This window comes from Dryobates pubescens, chromosome 3 (assembly GCF_014839835.1).
Source record: "Dryobates pubescens isolate bDryPub1 chromosome 3, bDryPub1.pri, whole genome shotgun sequence".
NCBI classification, from domain to species: Eukaryota; Metazoa; Chordata; class Aves; order Piciformes; family Picidae; genus Dryobates; species Dryobates pubescens.
This window is the reverse complement of record NC_071614.1, coordinates 31,350,216-31,363,858: the sequence shown is the minus strand read 5'-3', so window position 1 is coordinate 31,363,858 and position 13,643 is coordinate 31,350,216. Positions and strand designations below refer to the sequence as shown.

At 47.5% G+C, this 13,643-nt stretch overlaps 1 protein-coding gene across 2 annotated transcripts in view; it reads right to left on the bottom strand.

Annotated features, from left to right (window-relative positions):
* Positions 1-12,626, bottom strand: part of FKBP1B (FKBP prolyl isomerase 1B) — a 36,409-nt gene extending 23,783 nt beyond the window's left edge. Inside the window, exons 1-2 of one of the 2 annotated variants that reach the window (XM_054179907.1) lie at positions 12,349-12,626; positions 9,214-9,261 (exon numbers count right to left, since the gene is read on the bottom strand). In XM_054179907.1, coding sequence (XP_054035882.1) covers positions 9,214-9,261; positions 12,349-12,385 — 85 coding nt within the window. In that variant the 5' untranslated portion in view covers positions 12,386-12,626. The remainder of the gene's footprint in view (positions 1-9,213; positions 9,262-12,348) is intronic. The other variant, XM_054179908.1, reaches the window with a different exon arrangement.
* Positions 12,627-13,643: the final 1,017 nt, after the last annotated feature.

Here is a 13,643-nt window from a genome sequence, read left to right as displayed (position 1 = left end):
GTCTCCTCCAATGATGGTGACTCCACCACCTCCCCAGGCAGCCCATTCCAATGGGCAATCACTCTCTCTGTATAGAACTTCTTCCTAACATCCAACCTAAACCTCCCCTGACACAGCCTGAGACTGTGTCCTCTTGTTCTGGTACTGGCTGCCTGGGAGAAGAGACCAACATCTGCCTGTCTACAACCTCCCTTCAGGTAGTTGTAGAGAGCAATAAGGTCACCCCTGAGTCTCCTCTTCTCCAGGCTAAGCAACCCCAGCTCCCTCAGCCTCTCCTCACAGGGCTGTGCTCCAAACCCCTCACCAACTTTGTTGCCCTTCTCTGGACTCGTTCCAGCAAGTCAACATCCTTCCTAAACTGAGGGGCCCAGAACTGGACACAGTACTCGAGGTGTGGCCTAACCAGTGCAGTGTACAGGGGCAGAATGACCTCTCTGCTCCTGCTGGCCACACTGTTCTTGATGCAGGCCAGGATGCCATTGGTCCTCTTGGCTGCCTGGGCACACTGCAGGCTCACGTTCAGTCTACCATCGACCAGCACCCTCAGGTCCCTCTCTACCTGGCTGCTCTCCAGCCACTCTGACCCCAGCCTGTAGCTCTGCATGGGGTTGCTGTGGCCAATGTGCAGAACCCGGCACTTGGATGTGTTCAATCTCATGCCGTTGGACTCTGCCCATCTGCCCAGCCTGTTGAGGTCCCTCTGCAGAGCCTCTCTACCCTCCAGCAGATCAACTTCTGCCCCCAGCTTGGTGTCGTCAGCAAATTTACTGATGATGGACTCGATGCCCTCATCCAGATCATCAATAAAGATGTTAAAGAGCATGGGCCCCAGCACTGATCCTTGGGGCACACCACTGGTGACTGGCTGCCAGCTGGATGTGGCACCATTCACCACCACTCTCTGGGCTCGGCCCTCCAGCCAGTTCCTAACCCAATGCAGTGTGCTCCCATCCAAGCCATGGGCTGACAGCTTGGCCAGGAGTTTGCTATGGGGGACGGTGTCAAAGGCCTTGCAACCAGAGGATCATTAAAGTTTTTGTTTAGTTGTCCTAAGGATATTATACCTCATTCTTTACTTTTCCAGAACTGAACTTGTTACTCCACCCTTAAAATTGCCATGGATGAATTTGATCTGAAGATCTCCCCAGCTTTGCCTTCCTGAATATTTATGTCTGAAGCCCCAGAGCTGCCACTGGTTGATCACTGCAGGACAGATCTTTAGCAAAAAGCACCTTGACATGAATAGCCACATCCTGTAATATCTGATCACAAAGGTTTAATGGCATTATTTTCAACCACTTAAAAAACAATTATTCTCCTTCATCCTACACACCTATGTTTACTATTAAGAACTGGTAACAGAGATGCATAGAAAAATGTAGATTTTTTTATGTAAAAACACTTACATATTAAAGAATTAAACATGTCTTTTCAGTGGAAGGTTAAATAATCAACTATCTTCTGTCTCTCAGTCACCTTGAGCTTTAATACAGAAGTTCTGCTCATAAATTATTTTTTTCCTCATGAGAAATTAGTAATGCAGCCCCCAAAAAATACTCAAACTGCAAGAACATGCAGCCTTCAGTAGAGAAACACTTTTCCCATACAGTTCTAAGGAGACCCATAAAGCAAACACAACTCTCCAACCTTGCAGATGAAAAACACTGTTTACCTGGCGTGACTCTCACATGACACTGCAGAGTAGCAGGAGGGTGTTCCTTGTGACTACTCTACCATGCCCATTAAATTCCTTGCTTTCTCTCACACTGGCCTCTACATGCAAGAAATTAGAAATTAGAAGGCCATGGGGTGACCATCTGGGCTAGCTAAATCATGCATTGGATATTCCTTTTATCAGGCTCTTGGTCTGCTCAAAGTCAGAGTATGAGTAAATAAAAGAAGTGGTAAAATGACCAGTGAGACCAATAACAAGCTCTGTGGTTGGCTCCAGAGCCACGCTTAGATTTGCAAGCTGAGCAAACTTCAGGCTGCTCCATGAATATTTTAGGTGGTGCCATCAAGCAGCAGCTTCCAAACACTGCATGTGTGTGGCACTGCTACTGCCCAGACAGATATAATCATTCTCTGCCTAATCCTAAAACTTTTCATTCTTTTCCTTCTGTTTCTGTTCTCCAGTCAGAAATCTTTAAGCAGTAGCTAACCTGTCTGATCCTAGCCAGGGTCCGAGCTAACATGGATTACCACCAGCGCAGAGCTACAAAATCATGACTGGGTCATGCTGAAGTCATGGATGTTTCCTCAGGTGAAACTGCTCTCTATGTAGCCATGTATCTTCAGCTTAACTTTCCAGCTTAGAGACTTGGCTATGCTCTGAGAAAACAGGTATTTCCAACACTGCATGGTGGGGTCACCCAAAGGCTGCTCTCTGGATCAGACTCACTCCATATTCAGACAGCAACCCCAGGTGCAGCCCAAGGGATGCTTTGCCTAAGCCTGTCTGGCAGCTCAATATTCTGCCAGGCACCTTAGCACAGAAGGGCAGTCTGTACTGTGCCTGCAGGGCACACCTGTGATCAGAAGTGGTGGCTCACACAACCCGCCTGCTCCCAGCCCTTGTCGGCTGTAAGGTAGACATGGCCTGGGGTGGTGTTCAAGAATGAGAACGTGTTCACCTCCAACACAGCAGAAGCTCTTGAGCTAGAGGCTGAACATGGCATGCCTCCTAAGCCTGTGAATCACACACGTACATAACAAAAGGCAATCAAAATATTTAGTAATTAATAATACTTAAAATTGCAAGCCAAATGGGACCAATCTTCATTTAAAGTGGCCAGCAATGTTCTATACTCCCCTGTCTCTATGACTCGTAACATGATAAGCTCAGTAAAAGCTAAGAAACGCTCACTGCCTGCTAGAGCAGCACACAATCTTCTAACTGCAAATGTATATATCATGTGGTATGTATTAATCAGATTTAAAATGTCACACCTACCAGGATAGGATAATATAATATCTGCTACCACACACATTCCCATAGAAATGTTGATCATAGAGTCAAATTTTTCTCAGTACCTCTGCAATGCTCACGTTGCAGAAACATCAACGCGTTCACGCCACAAAACACAACAGTAGCACAGATGGCATTGTTTTTGCATGCTAACGCAGCACAAAGGGCAGATATTTGAAGACAATTAGGTGGCTAAAGATGCAGTAGTCATACTGTGGGTATTTCAAAAGCATCTGGGCATCTAAGTCCTCAGATTTCAGTTACATTATTTTAAAACCTTTTCAACTCTAAATATACAAAGGACCGAGGCCAACTGTATGAGATTCAACAAGGCCAAGTACCAGGTCTCTACTTGGTGCATAGAACATTTAATACTGGGTAGTGGAAAGTATCAGTTAACATGTGTATTAAGACATCACTTAACATTATTCATGCTTACATTTTGATAGAGTATTCATAAATACTAATTCTGAGTCAGCTTTGACCTGGCAATTCCCATGGAACTGGCCGAGGTGCTATTTCGCTGAACTTGCTCTCAAGGCATATCTGTCATTTTAAATCTACATCTATTTCTGCCCCTGTCAACCTGCTACCTCATTATCTCACTATTCACTGACAAAAGAAATGATGAATCATGAACATTGGGGTACAATGAGCCAAACACACTCGATAAAATTAACCTCATTATGTCAGTTGTGTGTAGCATGATGAAGCCCTCTGGTGGGTCCTCTGGGGGTTGCTGTAACACATGTAAAGAATAGCTGCATTGTATTGAAAAGAGTGATGAATATACACTTCAAGAATAAAATTCATGTGTGACTGGTGCACAGCAACATCAGGGCTACAAGTAGATTTGCACTTGAGAGTTACTGCTGTGTGAAGAGAATTTTGTCTTTCACAAAGGTTTTCCTGTGTATTTGGTTTGATTACTAGGCAATCTTCTCGAGCAATATCCAAAGCAGGTATCATTTTCTATTTAAAAGAGAATAAAGCTATTTAAAAATCAGGTGCAAAGTCTTATACCCAAACTGTCAGGGATTGTAAAATTGTGTAAAGTACACTAGGCTGTGTTCTGCCAAAAAGATAACATGAAAAGTACTTGCGTTACAGGAAAATTGGAACATTTGGTGCTAGGGAATCCATATGTTTATGTAGCGATGCAGGGCTCACATTTACTGTACCTTTCATTTTTGATGGAGGGGAAGTGCATGCTTATTATTCTTAAGAGGGTGATCGACAGAGGCCAGAAAGGTCCCAAGGTCAAAAAAGTGGTATCCAGCATACAGCAGTTCTCAACACTTACTGACTTGCTTCTCTGTTTCCCCTTCCTGATCCCCCTTTCTAGACATCCTCTGCATCAGTTCTAGAGGTCCGTTCCCTTCTTCACCCTGAGGTAAGGATGATGGGGTAAGGCTATATTCTACCAAAACACAGGCTGTGAGGCTACCCCCTGCATCTGTTATTTCATGTGATACCTATGATGCAGGCCTATGTCAGGGAAGACATTGAGATGCGTGGTAGTTTGGAGACCATACTACTTGCCACCGGCACTGCCCGAGAACATGCAGGCAATACCAGGCTCCCAGCATGTCCACACAGCCCCTAGTCACACTGTGACTCCAATTACCTCCCCCTGCACCTTTCCATGTAGTCATACCACAGGCCCCCAAACCACCTCCAGCATTAGCAGCACTTTAAAATCAAGGTGAATTTCTGTGCTAGGCGCACATCATATTTTTAGATTAGATCATTTTATTTTACAGTCAGTTTTCAGAGAAGTTTTCCATGTGCTTTCTCATGTGGCTATTTCTATTTTTACCATACACAGATGTCCTTGAGGTATGCTCAAACCACAAGCTGTGAACACTATTTGCCAGCCCAGGTTTTCCCTGTAAGAGGACACAGCTCCAATGCATGTGCAACTCAGAAGCACTCAACAGTGAGCGTGCCCTGTGAGCAGGAGCTTGCAGAAGAACAAGAATCAAGAAGTCCTGCTGCAAAACAGGGCAGAGATGAAGGTGGAACAGGACTTCAAAGGGCCAGTCTTAGCTCCTGGAAATAGCTGCTGTAAGAACTTGTTTTGCCTGTATGAAATTGATAATGCAGGGGTTTCCAGAATGTTCACTCAAATAAAGTTTTTAGAGAAGAGTACAGTAGTGGGATGCCAGTTAAATGAGACATGGTGACTGCAAAGGGATTTATGCACACTGGCTTGTCAATCTTTCTGAGCTGCAAATACTTAGGTGCATTGCAGATCACAACAGAAAGCCTTCCTTCCTGTAGATGCTGCTGTCTTCTGCTAGGGAATTCTAACACTCACCTATTTCTAAAGAAAGAGCTATTACAGCTCTCTGGTCGGATTCATGACACAGCTCAAAGGTTTCTGCCCAGTAACACCCACACCAAAGAAATAACTTTAAGTCAAATGCCCATCTTTTTTAATGCAAGTGTTTTGGTTTTCACATACAATAAGTACTTTCTAATAAGAAAACAGAACACCATAATTGAGGCCTCTTGCTATGTATGGAAAATGAAACACGGTGTTATATTCCATAATTGGCTCATCATTTTGTTAATCACCTTTTAATATGCTCTGGTTACTTTCTGGAGAAGTGACCGATTCTAAGGATGCCCAGTGCAAGGTGGAAATCAGAATGCAATTGGAGAGAAATGATCCCAGAGATCCCTACCAGCTCATTTTTCATGATATGGAGCATCTCCTGCAAAACTGGGGGGTACTGATAATCCCAACATGAGGCAGCAGTGTGTACTTGCAGCCCAGAAGGGCTTGTGACTAAAAGCAGCTTGGCAAAATTGCTGAAAGAAGTGTGGCAGAAAAGGTCCTAGGGTCCTGGTGAAAATCAAATTGACCAGAAGCCACCAAGCTGCCCTTGCCTAAAGGCAGTGGGCTACACTGGGCAATGCCTTGCCAGCTGCCAGAGAGATGACCCTTCCCCTCCCTTTACTCAGCACTGGTAAGCCCATGCTTGCAGTGCTGTGCACAGGCCTAGGCTCCCAGTGCAAAAGAGACATACTGGGGAGAGCCCCCGGTGCCCCTTCACCGCCACAGCCCCCCAGTGCAACCGCTGAGAGACCAGCAGCCGTCTTGTGTTTTCCTGGTACAGGCTGGCAACCGCCACAGTGCCTGCTGGGCCGATGCTAGGCCAGCACAGAGTGGTACTGGGAAGCGTGCAGCTCTCCGCTATGCAGTCTGGCACCAGGACTCACTGGCAGCCCTGCTCAAGTCAGTTTGACACTTTCCTGAGCCTCACCAGAGTGTCCTGTGTGACACTTGTGGACCTGTCAGGATGGGCCAGCTAAATTGCTGCTGTGGCTTCAGGTGAGCTCCTTCCATGACTCAGGGACACCCTGGCACAGCTGGGCCCCACAGCAGCCATCCTTCTCATACCCAGCCCCATCTGCTCTGCAGGGATGACCCTGAGCCCATGCAGTGCTGTGCACCTGTCCCAGCACCACTGGAGCCACAGCTACATGAAGGGGTGTGGGTGATTGTAAGGGACCAGAAATATCTATGTGGCTCAGCATCCTTGGGAAAATCATTTTCAATAATGGTTTGGTATAAGGGAGCTTGGCACTTGCCCACCTGGGGTCAAATGGGGGGCTTTGAACTGGGGAGACCACCTGGTGGGACTTGGGGGGCCCACAGATTCAGCTTTCTGCACAGAAGGGTCAGGAGAAGGAGAGGCTGTTTGCTCCCTTCAGCCAGCAGCCTGGAAACCAACGGTTTGCTCTGTGCAGGTGAGAGAGCTGGTGGGATTTCTCATGAAGCACCATGCGGAACTTTTTGAGGAGATGGCTGCTGCATTGACTGAGGAGGCACCAGCAGCAGAAACTGCAGAGGTATGCAAGGTGCACTAACAGCATGACAACAAAAGCCTCCCCCCTCAGAAGGTGGGACTGCAGCCAACCAAGGTCACCCACCAGCCTGCAGCTCTGCAGAAGCACAGAGTAAGGCTGCTGCAGGCTGACCATCACACTGTGTGCACTGATCCCACCAGAACTGCCTCAGCTGGGCTGAGCAAAGCCATTCAAGGGATTGGCCTTTCAGAGCTAAAACTGCAACTGGGCAGGTAGGTCCTTGCCACGTCTTAACTTCCTCATCTCCATTGCAGATGCCTCCACTCAATCTGGATGTCAAGCACATGGAGAGCTCCTCTAGGGGAAGAAGGTAACACCAGCTTGCTTTGACTGAGAGAACTGATTCATGTTTACCATGGTTTCACCTGACTAACAATACCATTGGATAAAAAGCTTGCCAGGATCTTCACTGGCCAAGGGAAAACAACCATAAGAGAAAGCTAAGTGAGAGTGGTGGCCAGCCAGACACCAAAGGTCAGGGGCTGGAAACAGTCATTTCAGAAGTGGGAAACTGAGAAAACTGATGCAGGATGACAAGAATACAGAGCCTGGGTGTGTTAACAGACCCTGACGTCCATCCTTCAGATCTCAATGTTGATCTATTCTATCCCAAATGTATTTTGTGGTGTTTAATAAGCAATTATTTATTTACTGTACCTTTGTAGTCTCACTCCAACAAGTCTGTTCCAGCACACTACAAATATTGAACATCACCAGTTCCTGAACAAGGGAACTGTAATATTATCACAGATTTCCAACTGGCCAAGGAGAAAAATGAAGAGCTTGTGAAGTCAGCCCTGCTACAACCGACATGGGACAAGACAAGAGAACGTCAGCTCCGAAGAACTTGGCAAAAAGCTGCTCCTCTGCTATTAAGAGCAGATGTGGGATGTCACAGCATCATCCAGCAAGAGGGCCAGGTATGGGACTCACCTTCCCTGAGTGGAGGTTTTACCCCACACTCTCTAGACAGAGCATTCACAACAAAGTTTTGTTCAGGGGCTTTTCTAACCAAAAACTCACATTTGGTGGCACCTTCCTAAATCTCTGAAAACTCTGCATTGCTCATTCCTGTTGCCAGAGTCAACAAATTTAAACCACAGGAAACAAAACTGCAGAAAATGCCTCAGTTATGCTGAAACATTCCAGGACTAAGGACACTGCCATTTGTGGACTTGTGTCACTATCTGCACTACAATGGCACCTGAAGACCCAATCAAGATGAGGATGCCATTAGGTTAGGCATGGAGGAGCCAGTTCACATCCCAAACTGTTTGCAATCCATCTGCACAAGGCAAAGTACAATGAGATGGAAAGCAAAAGAAGTAAGCAGATTGCCAAAGGCTTTCAGAAGCTTGCTCAATGAAACCTCTGACAAAAGCATGACACAAACCTTTGCTGTTGGAAATGTGTTTTGCTGTCAACCCACTACCTTAGCCACCCATCATGTATATAACCTTCTGAAGAAGGTATTACTGATACCGTAAAAAAAGGTGCTTGAGAATACAAATAGGTTTACCTCAGTAGTTACATTTACTGGAAAATGTTCCCACCTTGCTGCAGCTGTAAGCTAGAGAAGCAAGTACAAAACTGAAAGAAGGCAACAGTTTCCAGTGAGAACTCTCCTATAATGCTGAATGCCAGTGGAAAATAGATCTGGGTGCAGCTCAGTAGCTCTCAGTCCCCACATCACCTAAGTTCTGCCTTCCTCAAGGAAAAGGACAAATCACATGGCAGCTCTTGATGTGAACTTCCCAGCTGGAGATTCAGACTGCAGAGGTCTTTGCATTCTTTTGACAATTTCCATAACTATAGACAAAATAGAAAGTTCCAAAGTGATTTCAAGGACACGTTCCCTCTGCACAAAGGTGCAGCAGCAACAGCTCCATTAACAGACTTGTCAGTTAAGATTCATCCAAGTCCATAAAGCAAGTGTTAAATAGACTTTGCACTGATCGCTTCAGTCTGGAATGAATGTTACTGCCAGCACACTGACATGAGCTTTTAAGATATATACAATCATTACTGATCTGTGTTGAGATCAGAGGCTGGAAAAACATGAACCCAGCATTTTCATGCTTGATTTCATTAGCCAGCAAAGTGGCTTAAAGAATCAGGTCCACAGCTTCCTCTGTTAACCTCTCATCACTGAATGCTACACTTGGCAAACCTACTAACATGCACATCTAGATGCTATGGCCTGAACTGCTCAGCTAGGAGCAAAGTGTTCAGGAAACCCATCAGAATATCATCAAGTGGATGAGTGGTAGGAGAAAGCAAAAAACACAAGACACACATTTGAAATGGCCAATTGCTCCTTAAGGCAGGGCAGTGGGTATGAAGAGAACATTCAGAACGTGCCTTACCTGTGTAGTGCACCACACATGTCTGACCCTTCTTTGGAAACGTCCGTCCTGTTAAAATTAGAAAAGGTGATTCTTTTCTTGTCTCTGACTGGCTAGGCAGGTTTATCTTGCAAGAGGAAAATGCCTGTCTGAGATCTGTAGTGACTATGCTTTATCCAATCACTAATAAGCAAGACAGGAATGGGTATGGTTTAGCATAAAAGGTTCCAGCTTGGCTCCTCATGCAATTTTCCCTTCATTGGTGGGCATTATGTATGCATTTACATAAAGCACTGTCAAAACTTCAAGGATTATAACCAGAAATCTTTCAGAATGTTTTTGTTGCAATTTTTCAAATGAAGTCGTGGAAAGCTCCATTTGCATTGACATTTCTAATGCCTTTCACTCAAGAGCTCTGACAGGGGCATCTTTAATTAGCCAGGAAGGGCTTTACAGAAACTTTCACCTGCAAAGGCACTGGGCTCTTGTAAGAGCCTCCTAAAATTTCCATACTGAAAGGAAATGAAGGCTTAAATTATTTTCTTGCAACTGGAAAACAAAATTACCATTTTCAAAATTACCATGTCACAGGTGCTGCCAAAGGCACTGAAAGCTAGGGGAAGACTTTCCAGACTGCATTAGGTGCCAGTGGTGTATTAAACTACCTAATCTTGATTTCTTCAAGTAATGTTGTCCAGGGGAAGGCCCTGGACCAGCTATTGAGGAACATCCTTGCCAGAAAACCAGAAACTGAGGCTCAGTTGACTTGCTGACTGCCTCAGCACGAATTAATATGACAGATCATGGAGTGTGTCCAGCAGATCAAGGGATGTTCTCCTCCCCCTCTACTCTGCCCTGGTGAGACCTCACCTGGAATACTGCATCCAGTTTTGGGCTCCCCAGTTCAGGAGGGACAGGGACCTACTTGAGATTGTCCAACAGATGGTTATGGGGCTGATTAAGGGACTGGAGCACATGTCTTATGAGGAAAGGCTGAGAGACCTGGGGCTTTTTAGTCTGGAGAAGACTGAGAGGGGATTTAATAAATGTTTATAAATGTATGAGGGTTAGGTGTGGAGAAGGAAGGGACAGCCTCTTCTCATTTGTGCCCTGTTATAGGACAAGGGGCAATGGATGTAAACTACAGCACAGGAAGCTCCACCTCAACATGAGGAAGCACTTCTTTACTGTAAGGGTCATGGAACACTGGAATAGGCTCCCTAGAGAAGTTGTGGAGTCTCCTTCTCTGGAGACTTCCAAGACCTGTCCAAATGCATTCCTGTGCAACCTGTACTAGATCCTATGGTCCTGCTCTGGCAGGGGGGTTGGACTCAATGATCTCCAATGGTCCCTTCCAAGCCCTAACATCCTGTGTGATCACTCATGCATTATAGTGTGCATTGAAGGGTATAAAACATCCAGTAACATACACTATGTATTTGGAGCTTATATGCCAAAACCACCGTGAGCAGTAAAGGGCAGAAAAGGAGGATAATAGGGTGGCTCAAGACTTATAACATGAAATTGAGATTATGATGGTTCCAAGCATTATTCGAACAGCCTTGTTCTTCATCAGCTTGTATTTGGCTGCTGTGAGTTGCACAAAGCACAGTACAATAGATAGCAGTCAGGACACTACTGTAACCCTAAAGTAAGATTCATCTCTATCATCTTCTATGATCTCATTTAACTTCAGCCATCTAAAACACTGGCAACTATCATATGCCAGTTTCCTGGAATTCCTTTATTTGCAGTGGAGAATTAGCAGCACTTTGAGAAAAATCCAGCCTATCCAGAGAAAGGGAAGATGAATTCTTCTCTAGAGATTACTATGGAAAAAACCTACAAGGCTAGACTCGCCATCTAAGCTGAGAAAAAGTTTTGTGAGATGAATCCCACCCTTGGCAAAAGAGGTGTTGTTCAAATGATGCACTATTATACAGAGATCTGAGAAAAGGAGTACCAGACCTTATGGACACATATTCTGCTGTAGGAGTAACACCAGCAAAGTCAGTGAAGTTACATAAATTCAAATCAAAGTTGAATTAGAAGCAAAGCTTCTCAGGACCACTGACTAGCTGTGGTTTTAAGAGAGTGCTTAAAGTCAGCTGATATTTATTAAGACTAGCATCCAAGAGTACTAATCCATATAACCTTATGTGGAATGACATATTGCTTACAAAGACAGGGCTGATATATTTAATAGCTAGAGAGTACAATTACAAGGTTAAGTTCCCCCCTTCTTTCTGCTCTCAAGCCAGCAACATTACTTACACCCACACATAAGTATTCTGCTTTTAAATCTGTGCAACCAAGAGAAGAATGAAATCCCCCAAGCTAAACAGGACAGAGGGAGAAGTCCATTTAAAAGGACACAAAAAGAAAAGATACTAGACCAAAGAAGTTCAGCTGAGATGGACTTGAATAAATTATTTATGGTTGTGAACCACCCGAGGATGAATCTGACTTATTCTATCCACAACTATGGATGGATGTTATCCTTAAAAACCCAACAAACCCCAAATCCTGCGAAATGGTATTTTAACACCGCTGCAGAGCAGAACGACAGGAACTGGCTCTGGAAGGGAGGTCCTGCGCCAAGCAGAGGTTATTGCCACTCGGGCTGCAGGCGGCCCGGCCACGCGGGAGGGATGCTCACACAAATGGCCGGTGGACTCCGGCGAGGCTGGGCGAGGAACCGGGGAAAGTTTGCGGCAGGGCGCGCTCCCGGGAGAGCGCCGCGACGCTCCCGGCCCCACCGCTGCCCCCCGTGCGCGGCCGGCTGCACCGCGCAAGGGTTTGTGCACCTGTCAAGCGGATGTCAGAGACAAATCCCCGGCCCCCTCGCCGGCCCTGCTGCTGCTTCCCCCGCCCGGGGAGCCGACAGCTTCCACCCCGCCGCTGGGACCTCGAGCAGCCGCCTCGCCCCGCTTCCCTTCTCCCGCACCAGGGAGACGTGCCCGCGGAGATGAGGGGCAGCGGGGGCAGCCGTGCCTTCCTTCCTGCACCCCGCTGCCTCACGGCACCGGGGCTCCGCGCTCCCTCCTTTCCCCTCAGCCTCGGAGCCCCGGGCGACACCCACCGGGTCGGGTCGCCGGTCGGAGCCGGGCGCTCCCGCCCCCGTGCTGCAGGGCTGATGCCCCCGCGGTCCCGTACCGTCTCCCGGAGAGATGGTCTCGATCTCTACTCCCATGGCGGCACCGGTGCGGCTCGACTCCGTCCGACACCCCGCAGCTCGACACAGCACGGCTCCCCGGCGCGGCCGGACCCCCAGTGTAGGCCCCTCCGCGGCCGCCTGACAGGGGCCTCCCCAGCTGCCCGTCACCGCCCGCAGCCAATGCGGGGCAGGGGCGGGGAGGCCGGGGAGGGGAGGGGGCCGCCCGCCTCCGCCCGGAGCGCTCGGGGGCCGCTGCGGCTGAGGGGCATTCGGTGGCGGCGGCGAGCCTGCCCGCTGGCATCGCTTGCTTCGCTCCCGGCCGTGCGGGAGGTGCTGCCGCCCTCTTCCGGCCAGGGCTCGTCGGAGCGGGGTCCCACACTGGCAGCCCGTGCGGCGGTGCCCGCGGAGCGCTCCGACGGGGGTCTCGTTGCCGTTTTCCCCTCCCAGTCCGACCGTGCAGTGTGAGCGGCGGGAGGGCTGAGGGCGTGTGCGGGAGCTGGCCATAGAGATGGGGCTCTCCCGAGCCCAGTGCCGAAGTCAAGCCCGCCGGGCAGGCCGGGGCACCGAGCAGCGCGCCCCGGAGCTCTCCCAGCGCTCAGCGTGGCTCCGAATGCAGTGCGAGGGGCAGCGTTTTTCTGGTCACAAACGGCCGTGCAGGAATTACCCGCATTGTGCATGCCGACCTATACGTGTGCCCGTTCCTGTCGGAGTGAGGAGTATGGTGGGGGGAGGCATCCGTGATGCCCCCGCAACGTCACCCACGCCACTTTGAGGTACCTTGAGTACTGTGCAACACAAGTTATAACGTCCTGTCCTAATCCGTTTTAAATAGGAAAATCTATGTGTGTATTGCTCAAGTGCTCCCATGATGTGATATTCCAAATCTTTCGCAAAAGCCTTTGCAAGAGCTACAAGTACTACTGATGAGTGTACCAAAAATAAATGAAAAAGTATTTCCTCTTAAACTTCATGTGTACGTGAATCTCACTGTTTACATCTAAAGGAACAGTTCTGTTTTACAGTTCTGTGTGGTTTAGTGTTTTGGTTTGGTTGGATTGTTTTTTTTAACGAACCTCAACATCATTAGCTTTCCAACTGAAAGAGTTGTCTATATCTGTATCATTCCAACCTGCACTTGTCTGACATTGCTTTTTCAGTATTTTTATGTTACAGGCTGGAAAACTTTCCTCATCTACTAGAGGCAGTTGTCAGGATGATTGAACCAGGAATTTACTTGTTGTTTGCAAAACTTGTTGTTTTGTACTGTGATAATGGGGCTCTGAACTATACTGAC